The sequence below is a fragment of the Triturus cristatus genome, chromosome 4_2 (assembly GCF_964204655.1).
Source record: "Triturus cristatus chromosome 4_2, aTriCri1.1, whole genome shotgun sequence".
Taxonomy (NCBI): domain Eukaryota; kingdom Metazoa; phylum Chordata; class Amphibia; order Caudata; family Salamandridae; genus Triturus; species Triturus cristatus.
In genome coordinates, this window is record NC_140586.1 from 264134831 (window position 1) to 264152043 (window position 17213).

Below are 17213 nucleotides of genomic sequence, written 5' to 3' on the forward strand. Positions count from 1 at the left end.
CTGCATCTGTTGTTTGTTTTCTCTGTGTTCTCGGAAGCTTTTGTGTATGTGTTGATGACAGGTAGATACGGTTCTAGCGAGTTGAAAGGGCACCTTTGAGCACACCACCCAGATATATCTTAGGGTCCTTTTGGTCCTCCAGTGCCACTGAAAATGGTGTTTCTTTGAGGTAGAGTAGTCTTTTAGTCTCAGTGGAAAACCTAGATCGTTCCATGTCCCTGTGTTAGCTGGCCTGCAATTTGTGATTGTCGAAGGAATAAAAATTCACTTTATAGGTGAGCTGATAAATGTGCTTCTTTCTCTTGACTACTTTATAACATCACCCTTGTTAGTTTTTTTTTTTATCTACTGAATAATTATCAACCTGAATTTTCTTATTGAATGCATTGTAGCAAAACAAAGACCACACTGCTTTAACTGGTTAGTATTCCCAGTGTCTCCTGTCACAAAAAAGTGCACTTCTCACGTAGCGGTTAATGTTATCTATCCTTTTTTATAAAATTTGTATGCTTTTTTAATTTAAAAAAGGCTTTGGCTACTTCTTGATATGCTCGCCTTCAAATGTTGTGTTTTGTTGAAGGGTTTTTTTTTTGTTGTAAAATACACACACATTACACCACCATTTCAAAGGTTAGAGTTGAATTAGAAGCATGGTGGATTTTGGGAGTAAGCTCTGTCAGACACTACAAATCTACAGAGCAGATAAATGGTATACTAAACGTTTCTTTTCTTCACAGAGGAGTTAACAATGTACTGTAAAGTTTTTCCAACTAATGTTTATCCCCATAAACTAAAAAACACACAGCTTTCTATGAAATTTGGCAGGTTACTGTCTTCCCTGCTATGTCGGCTTTTATATGAAAATGACACCACCAAAACAAACCATGCCCAACCTCAAACGTGCCTTTGTTTTACTAATGAGGCCTTTTTATATGTCTCCTTAGAAAGGCATAGATTGGATCTGACAGCATGGCGTATGTAGGATATCTTAAAGAACATGGGCGGTCCCAAGGGGGTCTTAGTTGCCCTATCGAATCAGAACTGTGCAGCATCTCAAGATTTGCTGTTGGAATGGCTTCTCATATCTGCTAAATGCTCGGGTCAACCCTCTTGCTACTAGGACTTGTTATGGTCATTCAGATAGTTTCACGCATGTTAAAATTAAGCTTGCTTAACTGGATGAGCATGCCGACTTAAGTACTTGGCTGCCCTCGGGGACAGTCAAATCCTTTACCCAAGAAAACGAATTATAAGGAGGCTTAGCTTTTTGTTTACCTGAAAGGAACATTTCCTTTTATGAAAGACGCAGGCAGTCTAAATTGACTTTGTAATTTCCAGTGCAAAGCTGATATGAGTATGTGAAATTATGCATTAGATTCATAAAGGTCGAACTTGGAGGAAGGTACCCTATCAGTTTTCTTTACTTTGTACTAGAAAAGTTATTATAGTCTTAGACAAGTTAAAGACTCATATATCTGAATATGTATTTGGCGTCTAAGATGTACGTGTACAGTTAACGGGATGAGCAGCCTTGTATACAGATTAATTTTATAGAGGCACTAGAAGTGTGCCCTACATTGCCTCTAATTGATCTCTTAACCATTGACATGCATTCTAAGCTGTTCAGATTTTTTTTTTCTTCTGGCCCTCCCCAGAGGGGGCTCTGTCCAGGTTCCCAGAACTGGATTAGATTCGGAAGAGAACGGTTCAGACGGGCATTTGTAAAAAAAAAAAAATACATACAGAACAAAACACAAAGAAAGCACGCCAGATTTTGATGTTACTGTCTAACCCCCCCCCCCAATAAAAAATTACGCAATAGTATCACTTTTGTTCAAGGGTATAAGATTGGACTGTGTTAAGCCTGTGCCTTACGCCTGGAAGCATATGCTCAGCCCAACCCGTTTGGTGACTGCAGCGCAGTCTGTACATATTTCAAAAATGTACTTTGTATCATTTTCAGGGCTGCTTTAGTTTTGAATTTCATCAATTTGGACGGTGTGTTTTCCTTCAGCAGGCCTACTAGCTAGATTTTCACTGAACCCCTGTTTTTATAAAATTAAAGATGGGAGTGAGCTTGCCAGGGCTGCATGCCTGACATACCATTGACTGTTATCTTTTTTCCCCTCTGCATTCCTTTCATCTTATAGGAGTAACATGAAGATTAATTTATTTTTGTCTATAACTTCAAGATAGTATTACATTTTGTGTTATTTTGCAGAGATTCGCAAAGCTGGCGTCCTGTCATTATTATTTAAGCAAGGGCCCGTCAAACAGTGTCATAACTCTTGAGGGGGAAAACAAATCCTGTCATGTTTTTTTGTCCCTCTCTGCTACTCCCTCTCTTCTGTTTGTCATCTACCCAAATGGTGTAAATGTTAGTTTATACATTTTTATATGGTACCCTGTTTTCATTTATTTGAATGCCTTACCAACAACATTCGTACTTGTATTTTCTTGCCCTCGTTTGTATGATTGATTCCCTTGTATCGAATTGAGGTGTTGCCAGTCATGGTTGTACGTGTACATATTACCCGGGGGGGGGGGGGGGATTATGCCCACAGTGACTTGTCTTTTCGTAACGGGTTTCAGGCAGCCATGAATAAATTGCTTGTATCTGTAACCATTCCTATGAACTGTGCTTCCTGGCAGCATCAACTGCTTAACTCTATATCAGGGTGGGGTGTACTTGGTGTGTGTTTTTGTTTGGACATTGCTGTATTTATTATTTCTGGCTACTTATGCTAAGAACATAACCAAATAGCTCGGTGCTTGCAGTCTGAGCGACCCGGGGACACGATGGCAGCAGTGCAGATTTTACAGTCCGTTTACAAGTCCATGAAACCTCAGTGCAATGTTTACAGTCTCGGACAACCCTCAGCGCAACATACAAGTGGTGCAATGTTTACAGTCTCGGACAACCCTCAGCGCAACATACAAGTGGTGCAATGTTTACAGTCTCGGACAACCCTCAGTGCAACATACAAGTGGTGCAATGTTTACAGTCTCGGACAACCCTCAGCGCAACATACAAGTGGTGCAATGTTTACAGTCTCGGACAACCCTCAGCGCAACATACAAGTGGTGCAATGTTTACAGTCTCGGACAACCCTCAGCGCAACATACAAGTGGTGCAATGTTTACAGTCTCGGACAACCCTCAGCGCAACATACAAGTGGTGCAATGTTTACAGTCTCGGACAACCCTCAGCGCAACATACAAGTGATGCAATGTTTACAGTCTCGGACAACCCTCAGCGCAACATACAAGTGATGCAATGTTTAGTCTGTCTCCCCACCATGAGCACATGATTCGAATCGCGCAATGTTTACAGTCTTCGATGGCCCTAACTAACATGATGGAAACAATGCTATGTTTACTATCTCTGACCGTCGTAAGCACGAAATAGGAGTACAGTATTTATTCAGTCTGTCCAATGTTTATAGTCCGGGTGTATGACAGTGCTAAGCACATGATAACAGTGCAATGTTTACTGTCCATGACCAACAGCCATAAGCACGTGATACAAATAGTGCAATGTTTACAGTCTTCGTGTCTGAACAATCCTTTGCACATAATACAAACAGTGCAATGTTTACAGTCTGTGACCCACAGTCATAATCAAGTGATACAAATAGTGCAATGTTTACAGTCTGGGTGTCTGAACAACCCTTAGCACATGATATGAACAGTGCAATGGTTACAGTACGTGCCTGATGGCCATAAGCACATGATACACATCGTGTCATGTTTACAGTCTGTGTGTCTGATAGCCCTAAGCACATGGTAGGGACAGTGCAGGGTTTACAGTCTGTGACCGACTTCCTTGAGCACACGGTGGCTGAACAGTCATAGGACCAGCGCGTTGTTTACAGTCTGGGCGTCTGACAGTCTAATCACATGATAGGAACAGTGTAGCGGTTACACTGTTTGGCAGACCTAAGCTCCAGTGAACCTTTAGTGCAGGGTCACTGCTTCTCTTTTAAAGAGCCTGGTAGTTGGAATGCTGTAGTGGTGGAATGGTCTCATGGTAGTGTGGTTACCTGTTCTGTGTCTACTGTTTGATGTTTCGTGTGCACAGAAATTCGCCTTAATTTTTGTCCGTGCTTAAATTGAGCGCGTGCCGTTCTTGCATTCTGATAACCACATCCGCCCGTCCCTCTGTGTTGATTCGGAAACTTCATACACAGAGCACTTCCGCTCCTAAACCCACACGTTTTCTGCAGTTGCATTACCTAGCCAGCGTTTCCATTTCAAAGAGTCAATGTATTTTGATGAACGTTGTTCGATTCTGTGGATGGCAGCTGCAGCTGTGCCATTAAATACGCTGCCACAAGTCATTAATGTCTTCTGGGAAGGCGTTTTTCCTCATTCCTTGTTTTTCAGTAAAAAAGCAGGATGAAAGCGAAAGAGAACAGAAAGTTGAGGTTTACTTTATTTAATAATACTTTTTAAATGATGTGTATTTGTGAGAGAACTGGATTCCTCTGTCTTTCTAACTAGCCATGGCACATACTGCCAGTGGCCCATTTTGTAAAAACATTTTTTGGGTCGACCCTGGGCAGCACATGTGCTGCTCTGCGAGGCATGCTGTATTCAGGTATGGACTTGAAACTCCGCCCACTCTTTTCCTTGGCTTGTGTCATTGTCCTTTGTAAATGCTGGCTTCAGATTCGTTAATAGGCTTGTTAGTCTCTCCTTAGTACTGCCTTGTCTACAGTTGTTACCTCCCATGAGGACTGGCCCTTTTACGTGTGTAGTTTTCTTTACAGTGTGTTAAAGCTACTTTCTTTAATGATCTTCTCCTACAGCTCAATACAGGCAGTGTGCTGCTCTGCTTACCAGAATTTTGCAATATTGAAAATAAAGATTTTTGGTGAGCCACACGAAGGAAAAAGTCGTGGATATCTCCCAAGTCTATTTTTTCAAAATTGGGAGCTTTTAGTAAGCAGCGTGCCAAAGGCGAGGTACTGTGCTGCTTACGAAAACCTTGCAATATTGAAAAAATAGACTTCGGTGAGCCGCACCTTTCTTCTAATCAGCGCGGCTCCCTGCTCCTCCTCCCCGTTCCCTCCATCTCTTCCACTGCAACAGGAAGCAATTCAAAAGGTCTCGCAATTGTGAGAGTTTAACCTATTGGCATTTTAAAAACAAACACATAAATAAAATGCATTGTCCCTTACAATGCCAATACCGTAAACTGTAGCAAATGCGAGACCTATTGCATTGCAAATGCTTGTTTTATTTGCAACACAGCATAGGGCAAATATATACAAATGGTCTTGGACCTACCGCAAAATCTGCTGACAGTTGTCCTCACATTAATAGGCCATTTTTTGTCATGTGAAAAAGGTATGTCGAGAGCAGTGCTGTGCGGTTGCCAACAACTTACCGTTATGCTACATTTCTCTTGATTTTGCAGTATTTCTAGTATGCCTTCTGCAGTTTCAAGACTTTCAAAACTTCTTGAAAGATGGCTATTTATGGTCCTGGTTTTGCGGACCACGTCACAGCGGTAAACTTATAGGTAGCTTCACATGCACCTTTCCTAATGATCATATAACAGTTGTAGGTACGGTATAGGGCGTCAGCTGATAAACAGCACTGAGAGGTGCCTGCTGCTGTGACAGCTAAGAGACTCACTGTATCGTTTTTTTAAAAGTACTAATATATATGATGAAAATTAACTGAGAATTTCGCAAAACTTCATAAGGTACAGTGATGCTTTTTTCTGTCCGGTCGCACCCGTCTTCCTTAAGGAGATGAACAAAACGTTTGTCAGTAACGTTTGTAAACTGGCGTTGCTGGCTGTGTAGTTTACGCAAGCAGGGCTTTTTATGCTAGATTATTTATTGATCTATCAACAGGAGCTGATATTCCTAGTCGGGGGGGGGGGGGGTGTAACCTATGGACTACAGTCACTCAAACTGTTGGACTCAGCCTTAAGTTGAATGACTTACTAGTTAATAGACCCTGCTCTCAAGCTGCTAAGAGGTAATCATTCGGGTATTAAATTAAGGTTTACAGCATTATACCGCTATTCTTGCAAACTTCAGCAATTATCAAAACCATAATTCCATTTAACAAGAATGAGAGAATTCTGTCTGTTCCTGGTTATCGCACTCTTGCATCTTCTAGGGTCAGCTTGCTACTGATAGTTGGTTTCTGCTAGCTTCCCGCTGAGCATTGACAAATGGAAGGGCGCCCATCCTGGTTTTCCTAAACTCTGTTTGAATGCTTGATTTCCTCCCACTGTGATGTGTGCCACCCATTCGCCTTACCCATTCTGAGGCAGGTTGTCTTTCTGCTCCTACTTAGGTGGGTTATGATTCCTCTGCCATTGTGGGAACCCACCAAGGGCCTTTTTAACCCCAATTCTCGGCCCCCAATGAGCCCTTTTAAGCCAATTGTGAGGCTCGCTCGTTCACCCCACTGGGCCTCTCTTCATGCCACTTTCTTTTGGAGGGCTTCTTGGTGCATGCCCTTTGTTTGCTCCTGTCTCCCTTTTTGGGGAGGTGTGGCTGGGATGGCACCGACCTAGCTGTGCACTGCCAAATCTGTACCAAATTGTACCCATTGCCTCTGCCACGTCACCAGTTTGGATTTTAAGCTCTTATATGTGTCTGGACCTTAGTTTCATGGTCAAGAGTTAGCCAACATATTTTATTTTGAATAAATCATGTATATTATCCATACTTAAAAGGGTTTTAGCCAGCCCATTTCATCCATTGTTCTACTCTACATATTGCTTCTGCCACCGCAGCTTGAGGAACAAGGTCAGCCCATTCAGTCATTGTCTTTACCTTACCGTAAGTGGCTTTCTGCTCTTGCACAATGTGCACATCCGCACAACAAAAAGTTCCCTTCATTGCCAGGACTACTGGTGCAGTGCATGCTTTTACATAAATTGTGTACGTATATATGATGTATGTGTCTGGATTTATGTGGCAGCCTGTTAATCATTAGTGTATACCTGCCGCTTCTGCATATTGGGTGCTCCCCAATAAACTGCTGATTTTTCTTCAGAGCTTTGCCACGTGATTCGTCAAACAAGAGTGCATTGGGTTTTAGTGGGGAGCTGAATGCCATTTGGTCCATTCGTAACAACGGTCTGCTTGCCCAGAGGTGTAGGATAAGACGATATTTTTTCTGTTTGTTAATACTGTGCTTGTTTTTGTTTTAGGATTCCATCGTCTGCTCTGCCAATGGACCTAGGTGGCATTGAATGGTAACCCCAAGGCCCTCCGGAGCACGGTAGCAGCTGGGATGTTGCGGCAGAACGGCGGAGGTAACAAGCGTGGTTTGGGATTAGCCCGGTTTTCTACCTCAAATTTCTTCACCATCTCAAATTCCACAAGCTGGGGAATGGGTCGCAGCACGAAGAGCAACTCCTTGAGTAGCATCAGCTCCAGTTCGGACTGTTATGACAGCGCAGTGGTTGATCCGGAGTACATCATGCTGCTGGTCAACGACGCCAGGAAATTCTCGGATGTCCTTATCTACCTGAAGGAGGCCTTCCTTTCTGAAGGTGAGCCTGCTTCTGTAGCGCATGCTGTCCTTGATATCACTGGATCAGTTTTCTCCATGTATGTTCCAAGGGATGGTTTATGGTCCGTTTTTTCAAAAATGTGTATATTCTTATGTTGTTGTCGTTGTCTTACATCCCAGGAGTAGGTGTTCCATGTTTGGGGGGGAAAAAAATTCTCACCATCATTGCTTTTTATCTTGTTCTAATTGTGAAGGGAGTTATTAATAGTATCTGGTTGGCCGAGAGTCATTCTTCGGTCTTACTGATTATACTGGGTGTGCAGTGATCTGCTCAGTCAAGTGAATAGTTTCTCTGCAGATTTTTTTTGTTTATGTAATAATGTATAAGAAATCTCCTTGTTCGTTGTGTGGGTACTTAAAAAAAAAAAAAAAAAAGCATCCTGGATTGCTGTAGTTATGGTACAGGATGAATAATCAGCCGAGTGACCCCCAGTGGAATAATGCATACACTACAGTTACTGTTTTGCATCAATTCCTTGTTCGTGCACATAGGCTTCCTGTCGTCAAGAAAATGTAGTAATGCTTGATTTGAGTATCGGTAACACTGGTTTTAATGATGGTTTCAGACTTGTGCGTTAAAGTGCCGTGCAGGCACCCAGTTGCTATTGCTTCACTAAACCATAATTTTCTATGTGAGCTGTTGACTGATTGAAGCAGGCAGAGGTCACATCGACTGTTTCCTCTTTCGTAACACCCTACAGCAGTGCTGAGCACCTCCTACTTTGTACTCAGTCGTTTGTGAACAGCCACTCCCAGTGGGTAGTAAACAGGCTGCCCTAATGAGTAACTTTTTGTTGCACGTCTACTATGCTTAGAGAGTTGGTTGATTAAGTCGTTATTGTAGATAAAGGTTGTTCCTACTTCTATTCTACTCTGTATCCACTGGTGCAGTGCTCGGTGATTTTATCTGGCAATCACCTTCATGCAGTCATGACCTCTGTTGCCACACTCTTCTCTTGGGCACAGAAGATAGGTTGTCTGGCTAGTTTTGCTCTCCATAAACCTGACACTGGAGCACCACTTTTGGCCACTTATGATGATAACTTTTAGGTAATGCTTCATTCCATACTTTCACTAGGTCTAATCGCTGTAATGAGCAGATTTTGCTGTTAGCCCATTGATGGTAATCAGCTTGCCCACCATGGAAAGATGGAAGGCTGTGTCTGCCATCCTTACAGGGACTCAAACTCTTGGTCTTCAGATCCCTGATTGATGATGATGTAGTGAAGGCAGTTGGTAAGCTTTGTTTTAAAAAAATATAAATGAAAGGTGGGGAATGGTAGGGATGGGCAGTCGGAAGCAGGACAGAATGTGTGTGTGGGGAGTTTAAACATTTGAGGGCTAACCAGTGCACAAGGGAGAGCCCACAAAATCGTTTCCACTACTATGGAGTGCTGGGATATTAAGAAAAACATGGTTTTGTAAGTGGTTTACAGATTCAAATCATCCACTCAAAGGGATGGAACAAACACAGGAAGAGGAAGGAATGCCTAGACATCAGAAGCATGCAAATGAGTGACCAATCCCATCCAATGGAAAGTAATGGACTGGCCATAAGTCTACTTTAAATATTGGTGTTGTCCACAATAGGTCTTTGTAAGAGAGCCAAGACAAGTAAAAATAATTCTAATTATTGGAAAGCTACATTCGATGGGTTGTAGTAATCCGGTGTTTATTTAGCAAAAATTCTAATGGTCAAGGGTGATCCTTAGGAAATCAGAATCGCTGAAGCCAAAGCATGTATACTATACAGCCAACATGTCTTTAGCCCCCTTCTGGCATGCATGCCAGGGCCCTTTTCAAGGTGTAGTTAATGAGTCAGACATGTGTAACCAGGAAATACTACTGCGGCTGAGACTGCTGTATATTAATAGCTGAGTTTTTCTCCGTGAGCTGTGTCGGGCATGTAGATCCTAAAGTCTTCAATTTGGTCCGAGGGCTGTTCGCTAGCGGTCGAAATGGGCCCATTAATATGCCTTGAAAAGGCTCTCTTTTATGTCTATGAACTTAGTGGGCAAGGGGTTTCCCATTCCCAAGGACAAGTGACAATCAATGCATCCTCATTATCACAGGCCGGGCTAACACCCAGGATCACCCCACTAATTTCGAAACAATAGGTCTTTGACTACACATGGCCTAATCATTGGGGACTGGAAAGTGTTAGGCAGTGCGCCAAAACTAAGAATCTCTTACTAAAAAACACAATACCCACTTTCTTTTTTCAATGTCAGTGTGCCATAGCAGTGCACTATGCTTCACGTGAGGCAGTGTAACTCATTAAAGGACTTGAATGTCAGTGTTGAAGAACAACTCAAATCAGCAATATGCATACTCGAATATAGAACAAGGAATTGTGTACTACTGGTAATCAATTAGAATGCTGCTCATCCCAGTGCTTAAACTAGTAATATTGATTTTACACTGCTGTGACATGAAATCATACGCTGAGAGTTGTCACAGCATTGGAATCAACCTTTCTTCTACCCCTCCAAGGTCCAAAGCATATTATTTCCACTGCAACTTGGGTCTAGGTCTCCAAGATACCAGCAGAGTGGCCACATGGTTCTGTCGTGCAGTTAGGTATCACCATGAGACTTGAAGCCGGGGAATGCTGCTGTGGTAAAAGTTGGCATGGAACGCCTCAAGACTTTGGGTTCTCCACCCTTTACCCCTGAGGATGGGATTTAATAATTTATCTCTCTTTCGTCCTTAGCCAACTACTCACCTAAGGGCAGCAACCCAAATCAGGACAAGAGCACCTTCCTGGCCACCATGCACACTACCTAAACTCTTCACATCTGTCACGTTGCAATTTAACATGCTTCTCAAGTGTCGTATTGTGCTTCAGAAAATCATAAGGGCCATCAAGCTCTACATAAAAGCCATTGCAAGACAAAACAATTGGATTCCGTTGTATGCCCCCGGGTCCTGTTCTGGCTTTTAGCGCCCCTGACTGGACCCTTAATCCGTGCAACAGGACGCTCTCTGCTGGCAGGTGCATCGGGCACCGCTTCCAACACAGCGTTACAGGAAGGGGGTTAGAGGATGGGGAGAGGTGGCAGGGTTTAGGATATGGGATGTGGAGGTACGAGTGAGTTGGCACGATAAGACTAGCTCTCCTGTAGTGGTGGGAGCAAGAAGGCAGGTATTTTTATATACGGTGACCATGGGATGGAGAGTAGTAAGCGGGCGGGTGCTGTGCGTGACTAGCATTCCTTTTACTCCAGCCTTTGCCCCAGCACCACCCATTACAGACCGCTTCAGAGGAAAGAAAGGCAATTCGAGGAGTATACAGAAAGTAGACTCGTAATAAATTTAAATCCAGTTTTATCCTGGCCATTTCCATCCAGGGATAAATGTCTAGTTCAGACCATGTGAGCTCTGTTCTTCGCTTCACGCTTGTTGCCAGCCAGGATTCTGAATGCGCATAATCTTGGAGAATCTTAACAGAAGAAAGGTTCAGTGGGTTGGAAACCCTCGATTTAGTTACTGTCTTATTTTATCTGCAGCACTGTTGATTTTTATGTAAGCTCATGGGTTCTGCAGATTGAAAGGTTATGTTTGAAATTTTAAATCAATCTATGATTTGATTACATATAAAACCAGCACCGTTCCATTCTTGCTTTACATCGCTACAGTTTGTTTTTTTGTGACGTGCCGCATTTTCTTAAATAAACTGCGCAAGACTACACCTGATTTCCAGCTATGTAGCATAGAAAAGCCCATCACCAGTTTCCTTCTGCTAAGTCCTAAGCATAACTCCCATTAGCTCTGTGCAGACAAACTGCATGTCTCTGGCAGCATCCATGGTTTAGAGGTTGTGCAGGGCGGCCCATCTGTGTCACCCTACATGGAACCCAACAGGCAGTTCCCAAGAGGTTCCGTGCTGGCGGACCCGGTGGAACCTACAGAGAAAGCAGCATAAATCCGTTCTCAAACAACACCGACTACACACAGATGTGCTGCGGCGCTGCTCCCAGCCCCCACTGACCTCCACTGGTGGCTTCCCTTGTACCTGCACTTGGACGCGGGGAGCCGGGTGACCGTGCCACAGAGTAGGCGTGTCATGATGGATTTTCCTGCAGTTTTGGCAAAAATGATACCGAACTATGCAAAGAAATGCGGCTCAGGACTGCTGCCTTTTCTCCCACAGTTGCACTGCTTGAGCTGGCGTCAGGGAAGACTGTCCAGCAGGCACATTCCAGCACACTGATCCTCCCCTGCCCTCGCAGGAACCCTTGCACACGCCGGAACAGTGAAAACCAGGGAATCGGTCAAGTGCTGAGGCCCACTCCAAACAAAGCACATTTTTTAATAATCATTTTTTTAAGGATGCAGTGCCCGGGCAGCAGATGGCATCCGCTGAGTCCTCTCAAAAAATGGCATGGGATATTGGGGCGAGGGGGGGGGGGGAGCTGTATACAAGAGGGCATGACAACACGTGTGCACCCATAGAGAACTGAAACAAAAAATTCCCTGAATGTAAGGAGTGAAAGAATACAAGTCATCCATTCAGAAGGGTGGCAGAGAAGCTGTTCTCAATGTCAAGGACAAAGCACAAGAGTAGGGAATGCGATTGATCAAGATGCAAGCAAGTTTGATAGACAAAAAGTCAACAAATGCAAGTCAAGGCCCCCGCTGAAAGCGCTCTGCAAGTATTGGCATTGTCGACAATAGGTCTTTGACAACTGCCAACGAAGAGATGTCTGTAGGCGAGACCTAAAGCAGGGACCCTAGAAACCTTCGATGTTCTCAATTAAGAGTTATTGTCTGGCGATGGAGTGGACACTGGGGTGTATTCTAGTTTCTTTGAGATCCTGGTCCTAAGCAAATTGATCTGTGATTCCGGCATTAAGTGGCTTTGCAGCAGCAAGTGTTTGCTCTTTCTGTTTTGTGTAGCTCTCCTTCGGCTTCCTTAATCATGGCTGCGGTTGCACCGGCGCTAGGTGTGACTTGTGAAGTTCCCCTTCTCTCCTTGCTGCGCACCCAACAGTGAGTCATATCTGGAACTATGCCAGCAACCCCTGTCCCGGGGCAACGTCACTGGTCGAGGAAGTGACTGTCCACCAAAGAATGCTGTACCCCGTGGGCCCTTCGCAGCTGGACTCTTGCTACCGATATCTGTTACTGTTGACCTGAATTGTATTGTAGCAGAGCTGAGGCAGCCTTTTATACTTGATATTTGTATGCCTCGTCTCAGTAGGATGAAAGGTTGGGTCTTTCCTGCATGAATGTAAACCTGTGAGGAGCAGTTTATGCACAGATATTAAAACCTAGTGAATAACTTGCACCATACAATCTATTATAAGTGCAAGAAACATCAAGAGCGTTTGGTTTATGTGCGAAATATGTAAATCGTGTATTGCGTGCCCGCATTAGTGGTTATACAACATTACTGTACCTGTCCCCACTGTGGCTTCCGATGCAAATAAAGTAAAACCTCTCTGGAACTTATTGTCATAAGACGGTATTTTTAAGCATAATAATGCATGGAAAAAGGGGAGTCTCCAGTGTCTTTCGTGTAAACATTAGCTCATAGCAAAGGTATCATTTAAAGAGAGAGACCCGTTTCAAAATATAATTTATCCATTGTTCAGCTTACACAAGAATGGCGTGTTTAGCTTGTGCTAGTTCCTCATCAAAGGCGAGCCTGCACTCTTGAATCCATTTACCCATGTCTAATATATCCTGAGACGGTATAACTCTAACTCCAGGGGGCGGCTATGGGCGTTCTGCGGTGGGATACTCTTGAAATGTTGTGAACTTCCACCAGCGCAACGCTGTATGGGTCTCTCAAACCTTTTACCCATCACATCCTGCAAACTGACAGCTTTCTACTCCAGTTAAGGGCAAAGGGAAGGACATTTCCAAGGTGGGAATGGGAAGGAACAACCTGCAAAAATGGGGGTGGGGGGGTGGAGGGGAAGTGGTTTCTGTCTGGCGGTGCAGATGGGGTCAATTTCCCTGTAGAAGAGCAGCCACATTAATGTAGTAATTTCCCCTCTTCTCAACATTGTGTACAGTTAATATTGTAGTATTTGTTTACTGCAATTGCCTTTATTTAACGCTTACTACCCCTGACGAGATATTGGTACGCTTAGCGGGTATTAGCACGCTACTCCTGTTCCCAAGGTCAGTGGTTAATAAAGTGGGTATTGTTGGTCATTTGTATATTGCTTTCCAATGCTTTTATACGGCTAAAGAGAGCTCAGAGTGTTTTCTATGTGTTTAAGTTGCATCTCTGTTTGTTCTGCATGGATAATGGTATCTTGTAGATAGTGGGGTAGTGGGAAGTATTTTGATCTTAGTGAGGTTCGGATGCTTGCTCCAGTCATCTTATAGCTGCGCCTGTTCAGGGAAATGTGGGAGAGTCATATTTACATTTTAAGTACATTAGAAGGCCTTCCCATGGTCGTAATGTGGAATTTGCAATATCTTTTCAGGAGAATTCTTGGAAACTTTTGCAGAATCTTGATTTTCATAAATCAAGGACTTGCATTTGTTCCCACTTTTCTTTAACTTAAAGTGCTACCTCAGTGGGCACAGGCCCTTTCATTTACACAAGGCAAGCTTTTCTTTTTTTAAAGGTGAACATTTACAAATTATCAACGGTCTGAACGGTGACCAAAGTTTAGTGTTTGGTATATTTTCTAAAGTCCTAGGGATATCAAAGGACCTAATTAATACGCACTTTAGTTTTGCTGAGTTACATTTATTCTTTGAGTGTCACAACGCTTCAACTGTAAAACATTCGTCTTGCGAAATGAATTGAAAAGAACATTTCTGTGTTTTTTGTATTTATTATTATTTTTTTTTAACGCAGTGCAATCACTTGAAATTTCTGATGTAATTGCTCAGATTCTAAACACTAGTGACTGTTTCAGGTCTCCCCTCCTCTGTCCTCCCTAATTACTTCCTGGAAAGCTACCAGAGCAGAACTTCAAAGAATGCTTTTCTCCTATTTGTGACTAATATTAGAAATAAATGATCAGCGGTGTTTTCAGTGTTAACTTTTTTTCTTTACAGTGCCCACCCCCGTTTCTTATCTTGCGATCGTCTAAAAGCCCCCGCCCCCCTCGCTTCATCCGGTGTTGGTTGTGTCTACTCCGTGTTGCTTGTTGGTCTGCTTTCAGTGTCACTCTGGGTGTTGTTTTATCTCCGCCTGCAGTGTCTACGAGGCAAGATGAAACTGCCCAATGAACACAACAAACAGTATGTGAAAAGAGGGCGCTTTAAGGAGATGGGTGCACATCAAAATCCGCAACAAATCTGACCACCACATACAGCCTTGCTGACTAAACACAAACTTGCTAAAAAGAAAGCATACCTGATCACTCCTCCCCCAACCAACCATGAACCTTAAGTTCAACTTCTCCTTTCTTGAACTTCCCATCTCCAATACTAAACTGCACCCTACATCCCAGTCTGCCCCTGCTCTATGCACTATCCATTTATCAGCTCCTTGCTACCAATCCCGAATGCTTCCCTATGAAGTTGTCACCCAGCCTCCATCTCCTGCCCCAACACGTCTGCCAGATCAGTAGTAGAGGCCAGTGCCAGACCAACCTAGTGCTCACCAAACCTTCCATACAGAAAAATCCCATCCCAGAGGGAGCTTTCCTGTCCTAAAGCCAGTCATGGTCCCAACTTGACACCTTACAACTTTCCATAACAACAAAGCCAAACTTTTCCTGATATCGAACAGATAAAGCTTCACCCCACAAATGAGAGATGCACTCAATACTCCTGAAAAAATTGCTACACCTTGAAGTGGATCTCCCCATGCCGAATCCTGGCAATACCTTTGTCCCTGCAAAAATTCCCTATTTCCCGGTTTACTTGGTGCCCATTCTTATCAACAGCAACAGACCTCATGGCCGCATGTTGCACTCTGTGTAATCAGCACGGTCAATCACACCATTATATCTGCCCGTTAACGATTCAAATCCCTAATGCTTGCCTCCTTCTTTCAATAACCAATGCACCGTAACCGAGAAAGATAGTTCTTGTGCAAATGAATATATATATCTGCACAACCCATCTCTTTAAACAACTCTGACAAAGTCTGCAGTAGCTGGCTCCAGGGCATGCTCCCCTCCACACTCTAAATGAACCTGTACATTTGTTTTTGGAAAACCCCAAATGTCTGCTGAGGGTGCGCTGCTCTGCCTGCCTGGCTGCCCATTTAGCAGCAGTGGCTGCAAATGCACACCTTAGTCATCTGCTGTGCCAGGAAAAGAACCTGAAATTAAAAAGCGATCATAAATTGTGAGATCAGTTTGCTTCAAGTATAACTCCCATTCCGGCTATATTGTTTGAATTCCATCCCCTAAGGCTCCCCTTTGTCCCTCTGAAAACGGATACCTCTCTGCCACTGTACCAAAAGTCTTTCCCCATCAGATCCAAATCATCATCCGCCAGTCGACACAAAACCCTCTAAACCTGGAAGCTAGTGAACACGGTACCATTTGCATGGACAAAACACCGCGCTTCATGCTTGAAACCTGCCACCAAACGCTCACACCAACTAGCCAAACGGACAGACTACACAACCGTGCAAATCCATAACTGGATCACTTTCCCTCTGGTCCATTGTAGATCTACAAAACCAGACGTCAAGAACCCCATCTTTGTCCACACCATTCTCTTTAAACAACTCTACGCCCCCATTACACCTTGAAGTTCTGAGATCATAAATGTCCCAAATAACAGCCAAGACCCGCATAAAGCAATACGGCCTACCCCCCACCCCTTCCCAAAGCACACACTATGTGCAGACCGTATAATCCACTGCAACACATGGATTGTCCTCTGCCTGCTTGCTTCCTCCTGCCCTTAAAATATTTAGCCCAACCCTCCACCCTATCTTCAAACCTGTCTTTACACCCAGTGCCGTTGTAGTCCATTGTGAGGGTCTTCAGTGCTTCATCAAGCCCTTTGAAGTTGTTGTTGCAACAGTTGTTCACTGGGTTCTGTTGGTGCAGGCGGACCCTTGTGCAAGCCTTTCAGAAACTTTATGACGAATCGTTGTCGGCTAGTGCTTAGACTCGCAGAAAGGGGCTAGTGCTGAGTCACGTGGTATACTGCATGGACTCTGTCCTGAGTGGACCTTTCCCAGATTGACCTTTTGTTTATTTCCTGTTGCAGAGAAGCATAGATTTATCTAGATTACGGAGGATTGCTGTTGCTTGAACACCATACGTTTGCGGGTAGTCCATTGTGAAAGATTACATTTTAGAAATAGTCCGGGCACTGGTGTCCTTGAAGGGTATAAAAGTTGATTGCGTCATTACGGTCAGCGGGTCTCAATGTTTTGGGGCTGTTTTGCGCAATTCAGTAGTACTGGAAACTAATATTTAGAGTCCGCTCAGTGCCCACTGTCTAATCTCGCCTCATAACTCGGCTTGGTGTAGCTTTGACCTCGGAGCCTTTGTATATTTTGCTATTTATGGTACATTGTTTACGGAGGTGTTTTTTAATGTTAGCTAGGTTACAAATGTGGCGCGGCACAGGATTCGGAGTAGTGGGTGTTCATTTTGCCATATGTTTTTTTTCCTGTCTTTTCAGTATTTAACTGAGGGATTCTGATGTTGTAATGTTTAATTTTGGGGTATGTTCGTACCTAATGCCAATGCGAGGGTTTGGGAACAAGAATCTGGTGGATC

General features: G+C 43.7%; 1 protein-coding gene across 3 annotated transcripts in view; it reads left to right on the forward strand.

Annotated features, from left to right (window-relative positions):
- Positions 1-17213, forward strand: part of ARHGAP29 (Rho GTPase activating protein 29) — a 323518-nt gene that overhangs the window by 4968 nt on the left and 301337 nt on the right. For all 3 annotated transcript variants that reach the window (XM_085601475.1, XM_085601476.1, XM_085601477.1), the window contains exon 2: positions 7184-7528. In XM_085601475.1, the coding sequence (XP_085457601.1) occupies positions 7267-7528 (262 nt within the window). In that variant the 5' untranslated portion in view covers positions 7184-7266. The remainder of the gene's footprint in view (positions 1-7183; positions 7529-17213) is intronic.